At 44.0% G+C, this 25955-nt stretch overlaps 1 protein-coding gene and 1 long non-coding RNA gene across 8 annotated transcripts in view; one reads left to right on the top strand and one right to left on the bottom strand.

Annotated features, from left to right (window-relative positions):
• The window catches only part of ptpn20 (protein tyrosine phosphatase non-receptor type 20), a 38571-nt gene extending 21545 nt beyond the window's left edge, over positions 1 to 17026 (top strand). For 4 of the 6 annotated variants that reach the window (XM_070542428.1, XM_054750079.2, XM_070542427.1 and 1 more), the window contains 31 exons: positions 77 to 332; positions 405 to 484; positions 685 to 762; positions 842 to 949; positions 1042 to 1158; positions 1257 to 1459; positions 2689 to 2790; positions 2924 to 3017; positions 3262 to 3347; positions 3604 to 3775; positions 4116 to 4327; positions 4635 to 4733; positions 4810 to 5291; positions 5437 to 6040; positions 6237 to 6407; positions 6503 to 6677; positions 6773 to 6983; positions 7073 to 7110; positions 7323 to 7409; positions 8061 to 8116; positions 8368 to 8529; positions 8616 to 8865; positions 8995 to 9101; positions 9229 to 9311; positions 11524 to 11657; positions 11733 to 11881; positions 12045 to 12135; positions 12980 to 13314; positions 13390 to 13605; positions 14977 to 15039; positions 15117 to 17026. In XM_070542428.1, the coding sequence (XP_070398529.1) occupies positions 77 to 332; positions 405 to 484; positions 685 to 762; positions 842 to 949; positions 1042 to 1158; positions 1257 to 1459; positions 2689 to 2790; positions 2924 to 3017; positions 3262 to 3347; positions 3604 to 3775; positions 4116 to 4327; positions 4635 to 4733; positions 4810 to 5291; positions 5437 to 6040; positions 6237 to 6407; positions 6503 to 6677; positions 6773 to 6983; positions 7073 to 7110; positions 7323 to 7409; positions 8061 to 8116; positions 8368 to 8529; positions 8616 to 8865; positions 8995 to 9101; positions 9229 to 9311; positions 11524 to 11657; positions 11733 to 11881; positions 12045 to 12135; positions 12980 to 13314; positions 13390 to 13605; positions 14977 to 15039; positions 15117 to 15227 (5132 nt within the window). In that variant the 3' untranslated portion in view covers positions 15228 to 17026. The other 2 variants (XR_011515677.1, XM_070542429.1) reach the window with 2 other exon arrangements.
• Positions 304 to 9497, bottom strand: LOC129166765 (uncharacterized). Of its 2 annotated transcripts, XR_008565668.2 has the most exons (4): positions 9289 to 9497; positions 9041 to 9217; positions 7213 to 7332; positions 304 to 919 (listed from the first exon to the last, which is right to left on the bottom strand). It is a non-coding gene; the product is annotated as an uncharacterized lncRNA (long non-coding RNA). The 2 variants fall into 2 exon arrangements; XR_011515678.1 differs by having other exon boundaries at positions 9041 to 9497.
• Positions 17027 to 25955: the final 8929 nt, after the last annotated feature.

The following is a 25955-nucleotide window of genomic DNA, read 5'->3' as shown; positions in this document are numbered from 1 at the left end:
ACATTTTGATTAGAAGTTTTTAGTACTGACAACCATCAACAGGCAAAAGATAAACACTCTTTGTTTGCTCCTCCAGATGAAAACATCTCTGCCTATCGAGCTCGTAGCATGAGCCTGAAGAGGATTTCCTGCTCGGAGGGCATGTTGAACCATGTTGGTCTGACTCCCGGACACCCGGACTCCCTCTCCAAGTCTTGCGAGGACCTCACTGCCAAGCTGGAGGCTCGCCTCCGCCAGCAGAGAGAGATGAGGCGGGAGATGAGCAGAGAACTGAACAAGGAGCTGTCTGAAGCAGGAGACCTCAGGGACGTGAAAGAGCGGCCGTGCTGGAGGTAGCTCCTGTGGTGATTTAATGAATGCTTGTGTCAGAAAAGATGGAACTAAATGTGAGTGTGGTGTTGCAGCACTCCAGGGACTTTTCCCAGAAGGACGTCCAGCGTCTCCCTGCAGAAGCAGGACTCTGACGCGTCGTCGTCTCTAAGAGGTGATCAACGGATTCCTGTTTCTAGGCAGATGGAAAATAACAAAATGTGACGGCTGATTATTTTTAAATCAAGTGCTGTTAGATTTTTATGTCAAGATAAAAGATATAATTTGTTAATCTGGGAACTGCTTCAGGTTGTATGATTTGGCTGTCTGTGTCTGTCTTATGATGTTTTAACTCTGGATTTTGTATTTTTCTAGTTGGCACTCCAACAAGAACCCCTCCAGAGAGAGAAATTGTCTGTGTGACTCTGAAGAAAGATCCCAAACTGGGTTTCGGTGTGTTCATTTCAGAGCCTCTTGTTCCTTCACTCCACTCAGGAGATTCCTGCTTTCTCATCCTCTGGTGGTGTTGCAGGGTTTGTGATCGTGGGGGAGGACAATACAGGAAAACTTGACCTTGGGATCTTTATTGCTTCCGTTGTGCCTGATGGACCTGCAGATAAAGATGGAAGAATAAAACCTGGTGAGAGGCTAACTGAAAGTCTAGTTTGCTGTTTATGTGCGCCGTGTCTCTGCAGAATCACAAAGGCTTTCTCTTTCTTCTTGATTTCCCAGGTGGACGTCTCATCTCGCTAAACAAAACCAGTTTGGAAGGAGTGACATTCAACGATGCCGCTGCTATCTTACAGAACAGCCCCGACGAGGTGGAGCTCATCGTGTCCCAGCCTAAACGTAAGTCCTGTAACCGTCCCAGTGTTAGATCGTTCATTTGAAAATTGGATGTAATTATAGAATATTAAGTAGTTTGTGCTGATTTTCTTTCCCATCAGAGTCATTGAAGGACAGACAAGGTTCCTTAAGTCAAAGTACCCTTGGTTTGGAGAGGAGCTTTGGGTCACAGACCACCCTGAGTGGAACTGAGTTTCGTCCCCCCATGGATGAGCTGGAGGAGGCTATTACTCTGTCCAGCATGGCAACCCCAAAGCACAACAGGAAGCTTCACATCCCTGTCGTGCGAATACATGATGCTCAGGTAGGAACCATTCTCAGGTAGGAACCATTGTTCTGGTGACACTCAGTCAGACGCAGCTGATTTTGTTCCTACGGATCATGTTGAATAATCAGCAGGAGTCCAACCAGTACTGACTCCTAAACTGATTAAGTTCTCAGAATAACAGGATCAATCCTGTCATCATCCTCCAAAATAAAAGCACACCTCTCTGTAAATCTATTATGTTATTTCTGTTGTCGTGTTACTGTTTTGCTTAACTAAAGAGTCATTACCCAACATTCAGAAATATGTTGCATTTCTGGTTTTAAAGGCGCAAACAATATCAATTGAATTCAATTGTGCTTTTTCAATTGCTTTGGAATGTGTACACACTACTACAACTAAACTTTCCTGTTAGTTTTAGATCAATTTAATTGATTAAAGATAAATTATTGAAAATCAAATCGGTAATGTTTGTTTATTTTAAATAATTTAAATGCTTTTATTTGTCTTTTATTTGTTTTTTGTGTTTTGTTTACCTAATTTATGTTTGTGTTTGTTTGTTTGTTTGTTTGTTTGTACATTTACATGAAGGAGATATTACAGTTAATTTACATTGTAAGGATATTTAAAGACACACACACATACACATATATACCGTAATCTTTCTTTCGTATTGTCACGTTGAGGTCATGGAGGTCTGGACCCAAAATGCAGGAACCCAGAACGACACGGGCAGGAGTCGTTGCAAAAATTAGATTCCTTTATTTTAGGAGCGACAAAAACTCTGGAGCACAGGAGGCAACTAGAAAAACGCTGACAGACGACAACGGACGAACAAACACTGAGAGACAAGACAGGGTTATATACACATGGGCTGGGTGACATAGGGGATAGGGCACAGGTGCGACTAATAACTAAGAGGCGGAGCAGAACGGGGCAAGAGAGGAAATCAGACCTAATTGGGGAAGGAAAACACAATACACTAAGGGGAGATAGCAAGCTAGATAATGTAAACAAAACTAAAGAAAAGTGAACTGATGAACCTGAAACTAGAGACACTCGGACTTTAATGTATGAACTAAAGAGACCAGAACCAAAGGAAGAGGAGATCTACTGCAGGGGATCTTAACGTTACTGAAAATGGGTAAACTAATAAGGAGTGACTGGGGGGAGCATGAGGGAAACCTGGAGGGGGCTGGGGCTCCACAGGGACACAGACCGTGACACTTATCATATTTATTTAAATGTTTCCCTTTTCTCTTTTCCAGGATGTGTGTCCACGGTCTCCTTCCATTTTATGCCTTAAAACAAGAGAGCATTTTAACGTGGAGGTGAAGAAAAGCCGTGGCAGCCTCGGAATGAGTGTTGCTGTGAGTGACGTGTTTCTTTCCTTTTGGTTTAAGTGCTAATAGTTCAAGATTATTTAATAATCAGAAATTCGAGTAATTATCTCTTTGCCACCCCCCCCCCCCCCCCCCAACCCACCCCACCCCCGAAAAAAAGGGTGGAATAAACACTAATGTCCATAATGGAGGCATTTACATCAAGACTCTAGTGCCTGGAGGAGCTGCAGAGCAAGACGGACGCATTCATATCGGTAATCTGCACATTTGTCACTAATAAATCACGTTAAACCCCACAAACAGCAGATTGTTTTTGAATATTTAATATCAACTGCTTGTAAGTCGTGGCACCGCGTTTTTAGTCTGCCTGCTTTATGCACCAGTGAGCAGGGACGGTTGTTAGATTTGCCCATCAACTAAACACGGTCCCACAATCACAAAGCATTTACACATCGGTGCTGTTAATTGTGATGAGATTTATGTCGGTGCATGTGACAGGTGATAGACTGCTGGAGGTCGACGGGTCCAACCTGAGGGGAGTGACTCACCAGCAGGCTGTCGAGTGCCTGAAGAGGACAGGGGATGTGTGTATACTGACACACACACACACACACACGCGCGCGCGTGCACGCACATCTCTGCCAAATCCTAAGCTTGACCCTCAAATAAATACACTAATGCTGCATTTTGAGTAAAAAAAACATATTTTAACATCTTTTTTTTTTATAGAATAAAAACAACATGTCCATTCTTTTCTTTTGGCAGATCATTTGAACAAAATATAAATGTGCATAATAAACGTGACTTTACAGTGTTCTGTGTGTCTGCTGTGATTTAAAGGTGGTGAACCTGCTGCTGGAGAGGGAGCCCACGATAGTCCTGGAATCCAGACCTGACTCACCCGGCCCCCCCTTGATCCACAGTTCGTCATACACTCAGCCCCCCAGGACCGAGGTCTCCATGGAAACAACCTTGAATTGTCGAGCCAAGGACTACAGCTTTATAACGGATGGTGAGAGAAAAGAGGAAGGAGCATGTACACACTCTCAGATAAAAAAATAAGACACGCACACACACACACACACACAGGGCCCAGAGGTGAATGTGACTCATCTGACAGCTACATTGTGGTAGCTGTCAGAGTCATCCAGGGCTGATTCTGCCTCTGTCCGCTAAGCGTGGACACACTGAAACCTTCAACCTGCCTGTTTTGTTGGCTGAGTTTGGTTATAAGAACTTTCCAACGCTGGATTTGGCTGTGCTTTGCTCAAAAGGCAATAACCTCTAACCTGCACAGATTCAAAATAACAAAAAACTCCACAAAGATGTTGAATTGTTTTTCTGTTTCCTAGAAAATACCCATGAAGTGGTCCTGAGGAAGAGTCTGTCGGGCCTCGGCTTCAGCTTTTACATCTCACAGCTGAGCTCGGGTGCAGACCGCGGCAGCGTGGTTCGGATCAAACGTCTGTTCCCAGGTCAGCCTGCTCAGGAAAGTGGGCTGCTGAGAGAGGGAGACGTGATTCTATCCGTCAACAAGGAGCGTGTCAAAGATCTCTCCTACCAGGTTGGGTTCTTTGACCTGATGTCGCTCGTTAAAATGTTTTCTTGTTGAGTCGTTTGTCTTGATAGAGTTGTGTTAGTGTGAACAACACGAGTGGGCCGGGAGGTGTATTAGCACACATGTGGCTCTGCTTTTATAGCACCTCGAGCACGTCACAGGTTCTCTAATTCGTTAATCTTAGATTGCTGAAAATAGCACACTAGTTGTGTCACTCTTGCAAGCACTGCCAAGGGTACTAACCCGTGTGCTGTAGAACATGTAATCAGATCAGATTGCTTGATTCATCACATTTTTTTTATCTTTTCATAAGAGGGTTTTATTCCTGCTACGCGGGGCCCCGTCTGAAGTCCACCTGTTGATCTGCCGACCCGGTCCTGGATCGCTTTATGATATAGAAGATAACACACTGGTGAGATGACAAAATCTGAATAAAAGACCCAACGCATTCAGGATTTTCTGGTCTTAACTTTCATCCTGCCCGATAGAGTCCCGCACCCACGCGCGAGCTTCGATCTCGATCCCTGGACATCCGGCTTGGAGAGGACTACAGCCAGCTCCTTAAGTCTCCAAATGACACCAACATGCATGCACAGATGGTGCCACCCACCAAGGAAGAGTTTCTGACCAACATCATGGAGAAGAGTCCAGAATTTGCTGTTTCCCAAATCCCAGAGAACCAACGAGGTTCGGATGGGGAAGAGCAGGCCAATCAGACTCCACCCTCTTCTCCTCGCACCACCCCCACGCCAACATCACCTACGTCTCCACCGTCGCCGGTCTCACCCGCATCGCCAGCATTGCCCGCCTCGCCTGCGCCTGCCTCTCCTCCTGCTACAACAGAGCCACAAGCAAACACCAAGGGACAAGAACAAGAGGAAGACGAAGTTCAAACCAGGAGAAATGATGCTGCAACTTTGATGCTGGTGGACGCTTATCCTAAAACTGCCTCTAAACCCGTATACACCAGGTATTGTTACGAAACCTGTCTGAAAACATCCCTAAACACTATCACATCATCAGGTTCACGTTAAGTTGTGTGTGTCAATAGTACTTTGTACTTTATTCCATCGTCAGGTATGATATATGGCAATTTTGCTTTTTGTTTTTTGTAGTGGAGTCAGGGAGGAGGCAGATGGAAGTGTGACCTACTGCCTTGTGGGAAATGGACTCACCATTGTTGCTGATGAGGAGTACTTGACCATCAGCTCCACCTTAGAACCTCCTCACAGCCCTCCCGCCAGCAACACGCCAACCGCTAACATCGAAACTCTCGACTCTCAAAACTCCAACAGCTTTCAGGCTCCAAACCTCAGTCCTCACGTTCCCACCACCATCCTCTCACCCCTCAACTTCCCATCTGACACCCCGACCACTTTTCCCCTGACCCACCCGCCTCAGCCTCTCACGACGCAGCCACTGAAAACCAAGCATTACCTGATCCAGCAGGGGCTTCTGCCAAGCCACTACAAAGCCATGTCCAAGAACGTCCGACCCACGGTGCCTCCCCCTCAGCCTCCACCGCTGACCCCTATCACAGCCCAGGTTATCTCCTCAGTGCCTCCCTGTGCTGGTGCACCCGCCCCGACGCTACCATCCACAGTGCTGCCCCCACCCGTCCAGATCCAGCTGAGAGAAGAACTGGAGAGGAAAAGGAGGGAATATGATGACGATGATGATGACGATTTGGATGAGGAGGAAAAAGAGAGTCGGAGAAAGGCAAGTTGAAGCTCTCCGCAACAAGACAATTATCTTTAATGGTCCAGCTCCACCTTTATTTGTGTGAGGTTGTGTCTCGTTGAATGCAAGATAAACATCAACTTTTTAACACTTTTCTCATTAGATAAATGCAGTATTTGACCCATGCCTGAACTTCAAAAGCTTATGGACAGAATGAATTATCTCTACCTAACAGGGACTTGTCAAAGAGTTTGAGCTCACGGTGGTTCTGACTAAGTCCAGGAGTGGAAGCTTCGGGTTCACCATCGCTCGAAGCAAACTGGACAATTGCTACTACATACAGGACATCCTGGACAACCCGGCCAGGGCGGACGGACGACTCCGAGCCGGAGACAGGCTCATCACGGTACGCGCCAAGACACACGCTCTCACATAAAAAACAACACGTGCCCGGGTTCCCTTTCATACTTTTGATTTCCTGTGACGCTGACGTCCTTGCAGGTTAACGGCCACAATGTTACTAGTGTGGCAGATGACGTCGCCATGACGATTCTCAGGTCATCCCCCAGAAGATTGAACATGACTCTCGGCAGAGCAGTTAGTAACCTGGTGGCTCCGCCTCCCTGTGACAGCCTGCCTGACATCATTCTCCATAAGACGCCTTCAGGACAGCTGGGTGGGACCCTGAAAGTCACTACTGTCCATCTGCTGGCTCCCACGGTTGCATCAGCCATTGTTATGGGAATGTGTTTTTCTGTGCATCCTCTTCAGGAATTAAGCTCACAGGTGGCATCGGCAGCAAATGGCAGGGCATCTACTGTTTGGAGGTGGTGCCAGGCTCCCCAGCCAGCGAGGAGGGCAGCGTCCAACCCAACGACAAGATCCTGTACATCAGCGGCAGGTGCACTCTGGGAATGACCCTAGAGGACGCGGTCAAGGCGTGTGAGATCGCCCCTCGAAAGGTTAAGCTAAAAATCATCAGGTATCTATTTATTTGGATGACAGATAGTGACATTGTTTGATTATTTATTGCTTTTATTTTCTGAATAACTCTGTTGTTGTTTGTCTCAGAGAAGATCAGCCAGTTACTCCAAAGGCTAAGTGGAACGGTGAGTTGAAAATGACACTCATACAGGAGAGTTTGTCCGGTATGCGCTTATGAGCAGCCTAAAAACTAGATATGTTTGTACTGATGAGAGTTCAATCCTTACCAGAGAGCGTTATGATTCCAGGAGCCATGATCAGGACTTGTCTGTGCACGTCGAACAGCATTTATCTCTTCTTGCTTTTGTGAGTTCCTAAACCAGCTGATCTTCAACAGGCCTGTTCGACTGGAAAAAAGACAAGAAGTTCTTTGCTCGTTTTGAAGAGTCCGTTTCCACCGAGAGAGAGTTTCCTGCTGAAAATAGTGAGTCTTTATTTATTTAACTGTTAATTTAGTCGCTCTAAACTCTGGATGATATTGCATCAGCTCCATGAATGGTACTGTTCACCTTTTGTCCCGTTGTCAGCGCGGAGCCAGAGCTCGGCGCTGACGGATAAGTGTCTTCCCCCGTGTGTGTGAGTGTGTGACCTCAGTGATGACAGACAGGTCCTGGCGCCCTCACTGTAGGATTAATAATTAGCAAGCTTGTGGCCCTCCACTGGTGTATTAGACTGCAAAGGCGTCACACACGTCCACGCAGGTCAGGACCTGTGCAGGTGGTGGTCTATAGAGCAGGAAGCTCAGTTGCCTGGTGACAGGACATAGAGCAGTGAAGGACAGTGCAGCAGAGCTGTCTGAAAAGATCAGCCTTGTTCATCTGTCATAAGAGACGCATCCATCAGCACACCATTTTGAAAATGGCCGAAAAGGTGCAAGGTTGGTGTGTTGTTTTTTGAGTGTGGCTGTGGATGAACTTGGGCGGTTTCTTCTTCTGTTTTTACGAGCCAAGCTGGAACTTGGCTGCTTTGACTAAATGTTCTTATTTTCTAGGTCTGATTTGGTGTTTTTGGGAAAGATAATATCACTACTTGGTTATTTGCATTGACTTTACTCATAATTCTTGTTGTATTTCAGCTGAAGCCGCAACAGCAGGGAGGTTCAGATGTCTCTCTCTCGCCCAGGAACAGGACGTAAGTGTCTGAAAACGCTGAGTTTCGTCCAGCAGCTTGTTTCTGATCAGGTTTTTTACCCACTTCATTTTCATACTTACCTGTCTTTAGCGTCTTGTATTTCAGTGTCTGAGTAGAGGAAAAACTGTAACATGAATCAGCTCCACGTTAGTCTGCTGGGGGGGGGGGGTTCAGAGGGGTATCATTTTTGGCCCAAACAGACACAAGCCCCCTTAATTCTACTGTTCATTATTGAACTCTTGTTCTTGCAGAGTTGCATCATGCAAGTGGAATTTAAAAAACCAGAAGGCGGAGGCCTCGGCTTCGCTCTGGTTGGTGGAACTAATGGGAGCATGCTCAGGGTGAGGGATATCTGCTCAGGTGGGGTGGCTGAGCAGGACGGCCGGCTGAAAGTGGGGGATATTCTTCTAGAGGTAAACGATTGAAGAAGTTTACTGGATTGTTTGTTTTTTCCTTTATAATGAGGTTGACCCAGAGATTCTGACTCTCCTCACACCAGGTGAACGGCGTGATCGTGTCCGGGTTGAGCCACAGTAAGGTGGTGGAAATCCTGCGTAAAGCTGAGGGAACAGTCCAGCTCACCATCTGCCGGGACATTCTGCCCCTGACCTACTCCGAGTCACCCACGCCTCCAAACATGTCCATTTACACAGAAGCCATTTTAGCGGACCAGCCGGCTCACGTGCCCGGCCCAGATGCCTGCTGCACACCTGACGTCACGCTGAACAAGCCGGTTGAGCATCCTCCAGGTAAGATCTTTAGCCCCGTTTGCAGGAATGTAAAATTGAGATGAAACATGAATCTGATGTGTTATTAGCATTCAACAAGTCAATCCATTTTCATCTGGCACATACTGAGAACTGCAATTACTGTTTTAGAGGCATCTTCAGATCCAGTTGTTAACAAAGCAGAAGTTATTCTTACCTCGCCGCCTCCTCCACCTCACCGAGTGATTGTTGTAAGAGATGAGACGTCAGCTGAAGAGGTACCGTCACACTTTTAAACTATAGTGTCATATAAATCAGACTGTGCTCCATTTCTCTTTACTAACATCCACTAACGTCTCACTCCTCCTGTCTGTTGCCTCCTCTGGTTGCTTGCCTGTGGGACAGGAGAGTTATAATAACACTCCCTCTCATCAAGCTTGCTGCCCATCCCTCAATGTCACTGACATGTTGCATGGAGCCTCTGACAGGTATTAACGTCTTGAACTTCTCCTTTCTTGTGATGTTTGTGTTTTCCCTGTCCTCTGTCCCTTATCCTCCTCTTTCCTCTTGTTTGGGATGATCCACTTCCATATTTTGCCACAGGGGGGCAGCAGAGAGCAACTAATCACTGAAACCCCAACTGATGAAACGATCAAATAAACAGTGTTGGGAGTAACGCCGTTTAAGTATAACGGCGTTTCTAACGGCGTTCTTTTATAGGTAACGGAATAATCTAATTAATTACTTTTCCCGCCGTTGCAACGCCGTTACCGTTACTGGGGACGGAACGTTGTGCGTTACTATGTGCTTGTCGAACGTTGAGCAGCAGCGTGAGGCTTTCTGACCGCCACACTTCAGCTGCAGCCAGGGAGAGAGAGGTGTCGGTAACGCACTTACAAACACGATGATGATTGGCCGGGTGGGCGGAGACCCTCACGGTCTCAGTCACTGCATTCTGTAGACACAACGGGAATAACTCCGTTTAAAATGACCGCGTTAATAAAAAATATTTCTTTCTGTAACGAGCAAACTAATTAATTACGTCTTCTTTTATCAAAACGTCGTTCCTGTTACTGATAAGAAAATGCGTGCGTTAAGCAGCGCGGTGTGTTGAAGCTGTCAGCTGATCAGAAGCTAAAGAGGCAGATGTTTAAGAGCATCACGGCCCGTGAAGATCGAGGAAGACGTGATGAATAGTCTACGGCGGCAGACCCGCAGATTTGTTGCTGCAGCAGCAAATCTGCGGGTCTGCCGCCGTGCCCTTAGCGTGACAGCGGGACGTCCCGAAGGTCCGCTCACCTGTTCACCGCTCAGACGTCCTGATCTTCCACCTTCCTAGATCATCCAGCTGTAACCTGTTCCTTATCATGTCTTTAGTCCCGCTGTAACACTGATGCATCTGTCTCAGACGGCATGGAGCTCAGGTGTTATTAGAACTGCATGTGTGTGTTTACCACCCAGCTTCAGCTCTTCTGTGGTTGGGTCTGACCCACGTTAGTAAATGTAAGTCCTCCATCAGATCTTCTAGTGCCTCTTCTAGTGTCATTTTAAAGGATATTTATTTATTTATTTATTTATTTATTTATTTATTTATTTAACCGTTACTAGATTAGAAGCAACAGAAATGCTGCTAAAAACACACAATTATGTGAAGCTGGAAAAATTAGAATACTGTGCAAAATTACATTTATTTCTGTAATTTAACTAGACAGAGAGACAATTTAAAGGCTCGGGAACCTTTACAGGTGTTTCTATTTGCAATTTTAAATGTTAGCTGATTAGGGTCTTGTTAAATATCACACAGTGACCTTTTAATAGTCTAGATTAGTGTAATGTTCCTGTTAGTAGTTCCTCCTGTTAAGTGCTTATTTGTTTAAATTATTCAGGTTTATATAAAACATTTGGACATTCATTTTATTATGTTCAGTCATTAGTCATTTATATTTTACTATTGTAGTAATTCTTGCATTCTTTAATGAAAAAAGTAACTAAGTAGTTACTTTTGTTGGTAATTAGTTACTTTTATGATCTTGTAACTCAGTTAGTAACTGAGTTACTTTTTTGACAAAGTAATCAGTAACTATAACTAATTACTTTTTTAAAGTAACGTTCCCAACACTGCAAATAAAGTACTATGTATGATAAATGTTAGACTGGACAGGGCAGCAGAAGCAAATAGTTTTACTTCAGGTGAAGAATAATTCCATCAATAGTGTTTTTAATACTCAGCTGGATTGTTTACATGATATAATTTGAATTACATGAGTGATCGTTTCACAATGCTTACGATAAGAGAACTTAAAAATGTTGCCATCCGTATGCAGAGCTTAGAAATCCCGTGAAATCCTGTTAATTACTGTTTGTAAAACCACTGAGAGGCTTGAAAGGTTCTCAGGTTCTAGATTTGGTGCTGAAATACATTACAGAAAATCTCTGAGGCGTGGCAAAGATTATTATTGACAAAAGATGAAACTAGGAAACAGATATGAGAAAATTCTAGACGGCTCCAAGTTCTCCACAAAAAGAAGAACTGTATTTTGGGGATGCCATTATCAAGTGTGGTTTTCAGTAGGTTAAAGTATTTTGCTTTTCTTATTCAGTAACTAAGAATTTTGGGATTAGGGTTAGCAACTGAATCCAGAAACAGCTGGAAACATATTCTTTAAAATTGTAGTTGACATTTTCATCTGCTTTTCCCAGGAAACAAATTGTTACCAAACTCTTGGACCAGTCGTGCAAAGATATCCGGAAAACCCAGTCAGACGGTTGGAGCAGCGACGAGGATGATGACGTATTTGATGCAAAAACTCAGGAAGTATCTTCTCCTCAAACGGGTGCCTATTCATCCTTAATTACTGCTGTTTTTTATGTGTCCGAGCAATATAACCCAAGAATACTTTGCTGCTCAGGCCCGCCGTTAGTATCAGAGGAGGAACTGATGAGCCTGGCCCTCATAACCCCTACAAGGTCCAGCCAGTATTCAGGCTACAGGGTCAAAGCTCTCATACAGATTCTGCAGCATCAACTGGACCAGGAGGAACTGATCAAAGAGTTCATGGTGGGTTTTATTTACAGCATGTATGACATCAGAGCTGCACAGATGGCGTTATTCATGTTAAAGCATAATGCAAAATAATAAAACTCACATGTACTCAGGCAAATTTAAAGGCTATGTGTTTGTATGCATTCTTATTTTATTTATCTTGTTTTTTTTATTCCAGGCTTTGGAGCATCTGAAGCCATCTGACGACTGTTTGGTGGGGAAAGCTCCTGAGAACCGGGACAAGAACCGCTACAGAGACATCCTCCCCTGTAAGAGGAAAACTTTTACTTTACAGGAAAAAAAAACTTTGAAAATTAAACAGTTTTTGTTCTTTATTTTGTTTTGAGGGCTAAAGACTGTAAAGACTAGATGAAATGGAACGCAGATTTCATTTAGCCACCTGAAGCTGATTTTACATTTTTACTGAATAAAGTGAACATGATTATTTACAGCAGTGAGTAATTTCTGCACAGCATTTTAACTTTTGTGCAAGCTGTAATAATTCAATGGTACTGCGCTCAGTTTCATTTCCCTTCAGCATGCCAAGTATGTGATGATGATGATGATGATGATGATGATGGTCCCTGCAATCACCCAGGATTTATCCCTTTAATAAGTGAAGGAGGAAATAATTCCTTAAACTGCATAATCACAAGAAATTACTGGAAGTGGATGCAAAGAGAGAGGATGAACGTTAAAATTGTTGAGTGTGTGTGTGTGTGTGTGTGTGTGTGTGTGTGTGTGTGTGTGTGTGTAGTTGTTATTCTGTGAAAAATTAGCCCAGGAATGTTATTAATACAAACCCAGCTGCCAAACGCATGGAACGTATGTGAGAGATGTACAGGAGTGTTTTCTTCTCAGACTTTCACAGCGTGTGGGGGTGAAACAGGTCAGAGTTAAGATGAATGAGTGTGATAAAAAGAAAAGTGACCCCCAGTGGAATTATTACAACTGAAACACACCATATGCCTTGCAGATTTCTGCGAATGCCTTAGATCTGTGGGGGTGAACGGTGGTTTACTGCTCCTATAGGCTGTTTGGAGCTTTCTTTATATTCTACTTAACAGATTTCACACACAAGTCAGGATGTTCTTTGTGTATTTTCCCCTACAGATGATAAAACGCGGGTAGCCATTGGAGAGAACCAGGAGTACATAAACGCAAGCTACATCCGCATGCAAGTCGGAGAGGAGGAGCTCTTCTATATCTCCTGCCAAGGACCTCTACCCTCTACGGTTCAGGCCTTCTGGCAGATGATCTGGGAGACTAAATCTGACATTGTTTCCATGATGACCCAAGAAGTAGAAAAAGGAAGAATCAAGTGTCACAAGTATTGGCCAGAGAAGCAGGGTGCGCCCTTGAGCACTGGCAGGTACCAGCTCCATTTGGAGAACCAGCAGTTCCTGGAATACTTCCAGATAAAGGTGATCCGCATGGTGGAAACAGAGGTAAAAAAAAAAATCATAGATTTTTTGTTGAATTTTTATTTGCATTTACCACGTTAATTTAACCTGATGTTCCAGACTGGTGAGACCCACTTTGTTCATCATCTGAAGTTCACACTCTGGCCCGATCACGGCGTGCCGCAATGCTCTGAGCAACTGGTTCGATTCATCCGCTACATGAGGGCGGTGCACCACAAGGGGCCGATCACCGTCCACTGCAGTGCTGGCATCGGACGGACAGGAGTTCTCATCTGCACCGACGTTCTCCTCAAACTCATTGAGAATGACCTGCCTGTGAGTGGAGGCTTGCTTTTATACTATCAGAGCTGACCCAAGGCATGCATCAATTAAGCGACTGCTTAGAGCCCCCACACCATCAGGGGTCCCCCAAAAGTACCAAGAGGGCATGAGAACATTTTTTTTTACTTTTAAAAATAAAAATGAAAGATATTAAACATGGAAATTATATAGATAGATAGATAGATAGATAGATAGATAGATAGATAGATAGATAGATAGATAGATAGATAGATAGATAGATAGATAGATAGATAGATAGATAGATAGATACATACATACATACATACATACATACATACATACATACATACATACATACATACATACATACATACATACATACATACATACATATATCATTTGGTTTCATTTTGTAGTGATTACGCACATTTTATACATCTGCACCAAATTTTGTGAACAAAAGATCGTAAACTTTACTTGTTTACTGCAAATTAATTATTTTTTCTGCTGATGTTACTTTCAAACAGCTGAATTGTACCACGCTTAAATAACACTCTGCGATTCAAAAAGCGAACCAATTAGAGCATTTCTGTTGGTTCGCTCCCCCAGTAATGTTCAAACCAATAGCCATAATAACACAAGTATGATGTAAGCAAATTACAAAAGACACAAACAACAGTTAGTGAGTTACGCAGATATGAAGAAATACACTCCTCGATGTCTAAAGGCTTTATTGACAAGGATGAAGGAGCCCTGCGGCGACATACAAAGCTGAGTGAGCAGAAGCTGACGGCAGCCTGAAGCAGCAGCATGGGCTAAAGGCTAAAGCTAAGCAACGCGAGAAAATAAGTAGACACGTGCAGCGCGGCTTAGCATGCATACTGACAATGTGACCATTATATTAGCTTAACAAGCATGTGAAGACTTACACATACAAGTCGAACAGTAGCATGGATAGACAGCAGTGTGATGGTTGAGCAGCAGCAATACAAATGAGAAGTAGTAGTATGTACAGTCAGGGATAACCACATTTACGTGATTTCAGGCACGTTCCTGAAGACACCTTTTTCCCTTGAGGTTTGATCACAGCGCACCCTAGTGGCCGGTAATGCACTCTGCAAGATAGTGTAGCCTTGGAATGATGAGTCGTCTGGTGTTGACATGTTTGCATGGGAGCCCCCCCCCCCCAAGAAAAAGAAAACCTGCTTAGGGCCCCACAAAGGGTTGGACCGGCCCTGCTGATTAATACTTATATGTCGGCACTTAACCAGAACCAGTAGCAAATGTCTGCAACAACTTTCAAAGCAACCGCGGCAACCCCCTCAAAATCCTCTGGGAGAATCTTAAATGTCAATTGTGTTTTATTTTTTTTAGTTAAAAATAAATCCGTCTGTCTGTCTTTAGATTAATGTGAGCGACGTTGTGAAAGAGATGAGACTTCAGCGGCATGGGATGATTCAAACCAAGGTTAGTGCAAACAAAGGAGTTAAATATGCACGTTAAAAGACGATAAGTGGACGTGTTCTTTGTCTTTTTGTTTCCAGGAACAGTACCTCTTCTGCTACAAAGTCTGGTTGGAGGTTCTGCAGGGAATTTTACAGCTCCAAGGCAGTCAGTGGCAACCAGAGAGTCCCAGAGACCACAAAGTAGTTTGAATGTTTCAGCGTCAATGCAAAGCCCAGGCAGCACACGTTCAACCATGCGCAGTCTTTCTCCGCAGAGCAGTTCACTAACGACACCTTTTACCTATGATGGACGTTCCCTTAATAGCTCTAAAGTCTGTTTTTGTCTATTTTGCTACACTGACAGCTTTATTTTTTATTCTGTTTTGTCTGTGGTTTTCTTCTCGGTGCTTCGGTGACGGCATAGATCACCGAGGTTGTTTTGCCTTTCGGGTTTTAGTCGTTTGCCTTCTGCTTCATGTATTTGGGTTCATTTAACCTGATTTCAGTCTGCAGATTACATTTATTTGTTGCACAACATGGAATTCAGAATCTGGTTACCATCAGACCTGTTTAGTGTCATCTTAGTGTACAATTAACACCAAAGCTGGACATTAATGAGTAGCTTTTGATTAAGCAATATGTTAATGTTTTATTTAAGTGCATTTGTACCCCGGAGAAGGGGGCATTACCTAAAAGACATCAGTTGGTTTTAAGTTCATCATCTAGGGAAATGAAAAGACTCAAGTGCCTTGGAAAGACACACCCCACCTGCTGTACAATGAAGACGGCAGGGGACAAAAAGCTAGAAACTGATTTAACAGAATGAATGTAAACCATCCAAACCCAGATAGATAATTTGGTTATTTGTTCATTTATAAAAAAATGAGACATTCTCCCACTACTTTTCTTTTTTGATTTGGTTTGGTTTTATTTTGTACACAGCGCTATCGTGATGAAAGGGTTAAAGACCTGAACCCAACTCTGATACAGATAAAGAATGATTCCTCATGACAAATGTCTAAATCAACCAATACATTTTCAATTCACTTTTACTAAAAATGTGGGCACGAGAACGCTGAGTAAACCGATTTTTTTATTCAAATGTACAAAACCAATTTAAGTCTCATTAAAACTATCAGTTGTTGGACTTTTGAAAACGATTTACTAAACAATAACATCCGTTGTCTGTACTCAACAGCTATTTTAATACAAACTCAGACAAAAATGCAAAAAATATTCTAAAGTTTACAGATGCTGTACAAAGCGAGAGAACTCCGCCTCCAGGTCACAGATCAAAGGGGATTCACGGCTTTGCGTTTGAAACCTCAACTTTGGATGTCACTGCTTATAAGCTTTGTTCATTCAGCTGCTAACACACACACACACACACACACACTCACACACCAGCTCCTTATTGCATGCAGACTCAAAAAGTCCAGACGTCCAAGCTTGCAGTTTGATCGAATTACTTGAACTTGATGAAAATATGGAATGTAACAAAAGCAACTCTTTCCAAAAGGAGGAGGGTCCGAATGTCAATTTCTTACCTGAGAACATTTTTGTCCAATGTGTTTGGAGCATGCTGGGAAGATATATGCTGTACTGTACCTTTGCCATGTACTGCAGGTGGCTTCGCAGAGCCGTCAGCCTCTGTATTGTGTATGTAATGTCTCTCCGGTCACTGCTTATCGCCTGGTTTCCAGCGATGGCTAACCCTCGGTCGTGTGCAAAGTCTCTTCCATACCTTGTTGATAGTCTTTTCAGCCTCACATCTTGGCAAGAAAAGGCAAAAGCACATTTTGCATTCATATGTGAAAACGCATCTTGTACAGTCAAGCAAGTGCTTATGCAAAAATAAAAAAGCATTGTGAAATGTAATAATAACCCTTAATTGCACAACTGCTTATTTATGCTAATTTAAAAAATCTTGTCACTGTTACCAGCCATTATGTAACCAATAACCGAGAACAATGTAATACCTCTCTCTTTCATTAAACTCTATTCTGAAACTTGTTTTGAGTCTTAAACAACACATCTTACCTTTGACTCTTAACACACACCATAACTCAAGTTGAACAACGGAACAAGAGCAGCAGAGCGGGTTTTCCCTAATGGCACACAGAGAACAGAGAGCCGGGGGCGACTCTAAATCTAATTCCGCTGCACCCCCTCTACACTTTTACTGCAGGGTATACTCCCTCTTGGGTTTTACTGCAGGGTAAATAAGCTGGTCTCACAGGGGCCTTTTGTGACAGCATGGAAAGCCCTGGAAACACACTCTGCACACATAAACCTGATGCTGGGAAAGTCACGGAGCTGAATTTACTTGCTCACTTTTCTTTACGTCCATTCCTTCTACTCTTGTACGTTATAGCCGTGTTTTTACTATAGGAGCTTTGGGAAATTTCAGGGTTGGGGAAAAAAGTGACCAGGAGATACGATGGCTTGGTCCTCTCTGCCGTTGGGTTTACATAAGATGTCAGAATGTGGTGACTTCTCCAACAGTGAGTTACGTCACTGATCAGCACCAAAAGATGTCCATGCACAATAATATTAAAAGTACAGTAATCCTTTCAGGGGGAGTCTTGTGATGTGAAAAGCTGCATTTTTCCAATGACCAGAAGAAATGTTGTTGTGAGACCACAAAGTGCTCTGAATTACAGCGATTCAGGGGGATTTCTATTGTAATTTTTTGGTATTCGAAGTTTAGAAATAGCAATTTTCTTTGCCTTTCGATCTGCTTGACCAGCAACTCTTCAGTTATACATGTATAACTGGTTGGTTGTCTATTTCCTACTGAGTTACAACCAGCATGAGTTAAAACTGCAATGGCAAATTTGGAAAACAAATTAGCTTAGAACATTTTCATCTTGCCTCTTAACAACGTTCTGGCATAGTATAGCTATAAATTTATTGTGGAGATAAACAAAAACAAAAATAATGAAGTGGTTCTCTCACATCTTTCTAAAAACCTAAACCAAAAACACATTTAGGACCAAAAGCAACCATTGGACCATCTGGTTGTCGGTCTCGCCAAATCATTACACTTACCTGGGTCCTCCACTCATAACACACTCTATTTAGCAACAAAACACCACTGGTGTGAGAGGTTCTCCGCTCAATAATATCAGAGAAGGAGAAACAGCCGGCTGCTACCACTTCAACTTTAGGAAAAACTACCAGAATCTCAAAAAGAAAAACACCATTTGAATTCACTTCACCTCACCTTCCTCCGCTTATCCGGGCCCGGGTCGTGGGGGTTAGCATCCCAAGTAGAGCCTCCCAGGCAATCCTCTCCCAGGCCATGTCAGCCAGCTCCTCAGCTTGGACACCCAGGCTTTCCCTGGCCAACCTAGAAATGTATTTCCTCTTAGTAGTCCTGGGTCGACCCAGGGGCCTCTTGCCAGCAGGTCATGCCCAAAACACCTGCAGAGGGAGGTGTCCAGAAGGAATTCTGACCAGAGGCCCGAACCACCTCAACTGGCTCCTTTTGATGCGGAGGAGCAGCGGCTCCACTCCGAGTCCCTCCTGAATGTACGAGTTCCTTACCCTGTCCCTAAAGCTGAACTCGGCTACCCTGCGAAGGAAACTCATTTCCGCCGCTTGTGTTCGCGGTTTTGTTCTTTCATCACCCAAAGCTCATGACCATAGGTGAGGATTGGGATGTAGATCAACTGGTGAATTGAGAGCCTTGCTTTCTGGCTCAGCTCCTTCTTCACCATAACAGATCGATTTAGCGTCTGCAGTGATGCAGACCCTGCCCCAATCTGCCTGTCGATCTCCCGCTCCCTCCTTCCCTCACTCATGAACAAGACCCCGAGATACTTAAACTCCTCCACTTGGCGGAGGACCTCTCTCCCAACCTGGAGTTGGCAAACCATCCTTTTCCGGTCGAGAACCATGGTCTCAGATTTGGAGGAGCTGATCCTTATCCCAGCCGCTTCACACTTGGCTGTGCACCTCCCCAGCAAGGGCTGAAGGTCTGAGCTTGGTGAAGCTGGGAGAATCACATCATCCGCAAAAAGCAGAGACAAGATTCTCCTACCACCAACTCGACACCCTCCACACCATGGCTGTGCCTAGAAATTCTGTTCATAAAGATTATGAACAGGACCGGTGACAAAGCCCAGCCCTGGCAGAGTCCAAACATCACTGGGAACAGTTTCAACCTACTGCTGACTATGAGGACCAAACTCATGCTTCTCTGGTACAGGGACTGAATGGCCCTTAGGAAAAGACCATCCACCCCATATTCCTGAAGCACCCCCTACAGGATGCCCCTGGGGACACGGTCATAAGCCTCGTCCAAATCTGCAAAACACATGTGAAGTGGTTGGGCAAACTCCCAAGACCCCTTCATCACCCTAGCGAGGGTATAGAGCTGGTCCACAGTTCCACGACCAGGACAAAAACCACATTGCTCCTCAATCCGAGATTCAGCTATCGATCGGACCCTCCTCTCCAGTACCTTGAAGTAAAACTTTGCAGGGAAGCAGAGGAGTGTGATCCCCCTATAGTTGGCACACACCGTCTGGTCACCCTTCTTAAAAACGGGGACCACCACCCCAGTCTGCCACTCCACAGGAACTGCCCCTGGTGACCACGCAATGTTGCAGAGACGTGTCAACCACAACAGTCCTATAACATCCAAAGCCATACCCGGAACGAATCTCATCCACCCTCAGGGCTCCGCTGCTGTGTAGTTGTTTGACTACTTCAGCAACTTCTGCCCCAGAGATCAGACGGTCCGTTTCCAGGTCTCCTAGCTCTGGTTCCTCCTCCTCGAAACACTCGTCGGTGGGATTGAGGAGCTCCTCAAAGTATTCCTTCCATCGTCCGACTATAGCCCCAGTTGATGTCAGCAGCTCCCCATCTCCACTGTAAACAGTGTGAGCGAGTTGTTGGCTTCTCCTCTTGAGGCGCCGGACAGTTTGCCAGAACCTCTTTGGAGCCGATCGATAGTCTCTTTTCACAGCTTCTCCAAACTCCTCTGACAACTTTTGCCTCAGAAACTTCCACTGCTGCAACCCGCTTGGCCAGCCGGTACGAGTTCAGGTACTCCGTTGGTTCCTTTCTCGATGAACTGTAAGCATGCACATGCTGCAAAATTCTGGTAAAACTACCCGGAATTTCTGACAGTAGAAATGGGCCGTCTGCACTCCGCTGGAAGAACATTGACAGTCAGGTTATTCAAAGGTCAATCCCAATTATAGATACTTTATAAAACAAATTACTTTCAAATAGGAGGAATTAATGAATTATATGAAAGGGAGGACGATAGCTATAAACCTGCTGCATTACAGTGAAATATGTTCCATTTAGAGTGCATTACCTCACCGTCTCATAATAAACTTTCATTATTATGAGGAGTTGAAAAGACAGTTGTTGGTAAAGTCATTATCAGAGGGTCGATCCATCAGGGGGAGTGATTAAAAAGCCAGGAAGCATGTAGAAATGAGAGCATGTGCTTTTTTACTCTCTTTTGGGATTGCAGAGTAACACAGACAAGCTTTATTTCTCTCTGTGTTCTGTGTGATTGGCAAACTGACCTGCAAAATCTCCCCTCACACACACACACACACACACACACACACACACGCGCGCACACACTAATACATTTTCTTTTGTTGTTGTTTAATTTACAACACCCCTTCTGTTAAATTTGACCAATTCTTTATGTTGGAAAACGCTTGAAAGCACAATTTCTTTTTAATTGTGTTTCTGATCTTTCTATTCACTAATGGATCCGGAAGCAGAGTCTGTGGAGAGCAGAGGGTGGGTCTTAACAACAGCACATGATCTATAATCACTCTTTAAACCGTTTTATATATTCTCCCTTTATGGCTTTTATCACATCTCTCAATGTCTCTGCTTCCATGGAGACGTGGTCGAGTCCACGCAGCCTGAAGGTGAAGACAAACGTTCAAATATGTCATTTTCTTTTACTCTCGGAGCACATTTTTGTGCTTTTCAGGCCATATCTGCATGTTGGGATGTGACAAAAAAATGTTTGAATGGAGATGGTCACAACTAAAAGACGCCATTTAACTTCACTTGTTTACTCCACTCATTAGCACTTGGAGATGCATCTTGGCCATTTAAAGATACTATGAGAGAAAACTCTGATAGCAACGTAACCCACTGCTGACATTAGTGACATCAGGTGATTCATGTTTTGTTACTGAGATTTTCTCTGTGAGGTTGTGTTTTATTGTTCCAGATGAAGCTACCGCGTCTTGAGAAGATGAAGAAATAAGTGAGTTATTTTCACTTGTGTGCAGAATCAGTGTCAGTGTGAGCGCAGAGAACAAAAGTTAAACACTTTTTATCTGTACATACTCATTGCATTACTCTGTGAGCACTTGTCCTGAGAACGGTGACACATCTTCTGTGTGGACATGCTGGTTCCTACTATGCGTCTTCTAATAACAAGCCCTGGCTCACTGATTCACCTAAAACAGCTCTGAATGAAAAGTAGAAAGCTTTTAACTCAGGGAATATTCCCTGTACATATGTACAGTCTATGGAATAGACTCAAAGGTAAACGTATTGAAAACAAGCTGAACAGGGAAGTTAAAACTGCCAAAGGGGCCTATAAAAAGAGCGGAGAAGCTTTTTAGCAGCGATAGAGCCAGGGATGCTTGGAAGGGGTCAAAACCCTGGCTAGGCTCCCTTCTAAATGTATATCTTCTGGGCTCCCTGCAGACACGTGTGTTCGCATGGCACACGATCTGAATAACTTTTTCTGTAGGTTTGATCAACATGACGTAGCAGAGCTAGCCCCTATGTCTCAAGCATCTCCTGCCTGAGGTTGTGGAGCGTACACGGCAGCGCATCAGACCCAATGAGCCTCAAGACTTGAACTGAACGTTAACCCTCATCTCATCCTCTGGGTCCTCTGCTTCGTCACGGGGAGGGAACAGAAGGTCAGGCTGAATGACCACCTCAGCACTGTTGGTGGTTCCCCACGAGGTTCAGTGATCGCTCCACTTCTGTTCATCTCATACATGAGTGACTGCAGGAGCTCTACCCCAGGAATCACTTATATCAAGTATTCAGACAACACACTCATCATGGACACTACAAACACAGAAGGACTGCTGCAAACAGAACTGGACTCATTCTCACTGTGGTGTACAGAGAACTGCCTGGACTTGAACATCTCCAAGACCAAAGAAATGGTCGTTCATTTCCATCACAGCCCATTCTCTACCCCCACACTCATTTTAACAGTCAAATTATTGAAAAGGTTCACTCCTAAAAAATACCTCGGCTGCATAATTGATGAAAGACTACTTTAGTCTTGCTTTTGGACCTTGACACAGGTTTCCCCTTCTCTTATGTTCTTGTATTTCTACTCAAAAGTCAATTTTAATTTAGTTCTATTCTTAGCCTCTTTTTAACTTTACACGCTTTTATCTATTTGATTGTTGTTGTTATTTCATTTATTGTTTTTATTGTCTGCTCTTGCTGCTTTCTCTGGACAAGTCTCGATTCACCACAGCTTTAATGTTCCCCCTGCCTTGACTGTACAGTATATTAGTCAGCTGCCATGCTGAGTTTTAAATGTGCTTTATGAATAAAGATTTATTGGAATGGATGGGTTTGAACAAAACAGCGAGAAACAAGAAAGTCTTTCATTTATCTTTCTTCCAGGACAGAGCTAAGCATTATTCTGGTTTGTGAGCCGTGGAGCTCCAAGTGCTGACAGATTTCAGCAGCAGCTTTTTGTTTTTATTTCCGTGATCACAATTTCCTAAAATTACCGCGTGACCTCTGCGAGCAGCCAGAAAACATGAGCAATTGTCAAATGACTTAAACTTTGGTTTTGCTGATTGTCCTTGCCAGAGGCAACAGTACATAAACACCACCAGGAATGAAGATTTATTGCAATTTTAAAGGCTCCTTTGGTAACCACACAAATAGTCTAAATGAAGCCTATTATAGGTTTAAAACGGGCCGTTATTCAGATCAGTCCTTTGTTAAAGATGCCTTTCAGTACAATTTGTCGAATCTGAGGTTTATAATCATAAATTATTCTTATGTTTCATAATAAAAAACCTGTAAAGTGCAACGGAAAAGGGTTTTGTTGTTAGATGAGTGCTCTGAGTGGCAAGGACGATGTTCTCTTTGTCAAACTCCCTCCCGAATCACATCACGGCAAGGTTGATTAACACCTGCTTTCAATTAGGTAACTTTCTCATCACGGTTTGGATAGACAAAAAAAGAAGAGCCTCACGCCTCGTCACGTCGAAGATGTTGCTAAATTAGAAAGCTATTAAATCAGAGGAGCAGACGCACGCCAGTGTGAGGGGCATCGTTTGTCTTCATTTGACCAGGCCCTCCACGATCGTCTCCGCGGGGGCGTCTAATTGAAAAAGGGCTTCAGAAATGCAATTGTTAGCAGCGATAATAATTTATTACTTTCAGCTTGTTGAGTCCTGGGAGTCATCTGTATTCATTAGTGTAAATTCAAATTATGCTTGCGATTAAAATGTGACTTTGACAGGCAGGGGGACCGGAGACAGAGACAGGCACTGATGAGACCTTTGCTCTGGGTCAGTGCTTCCAGCATTCGCCCCTTTGCTAGAGGAGCCTTTAGCCTCGCCACCATCAATCTGTGTCGGATTCAAGTTGAGACGTTAGCTCTGATGGCCTCCACCTAAATGTGTGTTTACGCTCTAAGTATGTAAATTTAATCACCGTCTGAAAGATCAATCAAACTGAGGTTTCTGACTAAAGAGTCGAGCTTATCTTTTCTCTTTTATTTAGTCGGCAGTCGTTACCGGGAGGAGTGGAGATCACGGCTTGTCCTTCCTGGAAATTGTCGTCCGAGCCTTTTTCCAAATGTCAGACAGTGATTCCTTTGACATCCAGGAGGAGATGGCAGTTAAGTAGGTCAGTGCCACTGTGATGAACATCAAGCATGGCGGGTTTGTGACTGGGCTGCTCCTCCACTTGCCCGCCTGTCACAAACCAGTGAGCGAGAGACGCATAAAGAGCTGATGCCTCTTTACTCGTGATCAGTAAATTAGTCCAGCCCTGGCTGCTGCTGCATAAAGTGAGGAGCATTATCAGCCGTATACACTGGTTTTATTTTATTGACCTGACAGGTCTCTGGTGAGGATGCTCTGGAAAGAGTGGCAAAGCTGGAGCGGGTGGATGAACACCGTTTGTGTTGGACTTGAAAATGTTGAAAACTGAAATTATTTTTTAGAAAGTGCACCAGAGATTGGTTAGATTGGTTCATCAATTTGCAGATATATTATAGCTGCAAATTGAAATATAAATTTTACTGCAGCAAAATATAAACATGATAGAAACATAAATGTGTGCAACGTTTGCTTCTGATACTGATCTAGAGTGCCGTAAGGTCCGACTTTGACTCCATTTCTCTCTTTACTAACACAAGACTGACAAAAATCTGATTAAAAGAGACACAACGGGTTGCATTTTTTCATTCTTTTTTAAAGACTCAGACTCTGTGCTGTGGGGGCATCAGATATAGGTCACAACACTGGAAACATACTCACAACAGTGTGCCTGTGTAAAATCCCAAAGTTTCCTAGTGACCTTGTGCTGCACTTGACACGGAACAGGAGCACCGTCTCGCATCAATAGAGCTTTTCTCTTCAGGGAAGGGAAACCTCACACACACACACACACACACACACACACACACACACACACACACACACACACACACACACACACATACACACACATAAACAGACACAGTGTGCATGAATACACACCCAGGGCAACCCCGTTACGTCCTCCCATGCTCCAGGACTCAGTAAAGGTCAGAATATAGGAAAGAGAGTTTCTCTTGGAGAATAATAACATTTTTACACATTTAAGTAATGTCTTGCTCTCTTCATCTCTCTCTCTCTCTCTCTCACACACACACACACACACACACACACACACACACACACACACACACACACACACACACACACACACACACACACACACACACACACACACACACACACACACACACACATACACACACACACACACAAACTCAAACATCAAATGGAGCCTGCTTGCAGTCAGAATTTGAGGAATCCTATTTGTAGGACATAGTTGTAAACCTGGCTCTCAACCGTTTTATAAATGTATTTTTTGTCATGACACTTTAAAGAACGAGATAAGATGAGATAAGCACAGCAGTAGCTCAGGAGGCAGAGCAGGTTGCATTGTAAGGTTGCAGGTTTGATCCCGGCTCTGGCGGTGTGTGGCAGGCCTTGCCTCTGTCAGAGCCCCCCAAGGCAGCGGGGGCTACATCGTAGCTCATCCCTAACCTCACGCTGCAAGTTGAATTCTCGCAACATTTGGAGTTTTCTAAACTTAGGAGAATCCATCTTGTACAACTCGAGTTCAAACCGTCCAACCTCCGGCCCAAAATAGGCCGATCCAATCGTGTGTCAGCCCTGTGCTGTATGGTGGGAGTTAGTTTTGACGATAGTATCAAGCGCCCGGCTAAGCAAAGCAAACATGGTCGTGCTGGTTGAAGCTCGCGTAGAAGCGGCTATTGTTGTGTTTCTTCATTACAAAATGAGCAAAGGGAAGCACCCGAAGACTTGGTGAAGGTTTTCCAGATGCATATGGTACATGTCATTTGACTTGTTGCTGTGATTGGCTAAAGACAAAATATGGTAGCCAGTGCCAGACGGGCACTACCTTGCGTGTCCTCCAATCAGCTCAAGAGAGATTAATAAAGGATTAAGTCCAAAAACCTAAAAATTCTGCGAAGTCAACAAATGTAAAATATGAGTCATTATGCAGCAATAAATGACTTCAATCTTCATTTGTTCATAACTGATCTACCCATTCATCCGTCAACCATCCATCCATCCATCCATCCATCCTTCAAACTGTTTGTCCAACCATCCATTCATCTATCCATCTGTCCATTCATCATTCATCCAT

This window comes from Nothobranchius furzeri, chromosome 12 (assembly GCF_043380555.1).
Source record: "Nothobranchius furzeri strain GRZ-AD chromosome 12, NfurGRZ-RIMD1, whole genome shotgun sequence".
In the NCBI taxonomy this organism is placed as follows: Eukaryota; Metazoa; Chordata; class Actinopteri; order Cyprinodontiformes; family Nothobranchiidae; genus Nothobranchius; species Nothobranchius furzeri.
The sequence above is the reverse complement of the archived record's forward strand: the minus strand, read 5'-3'. Positions and strand labels throughout refer to the sequence as shown.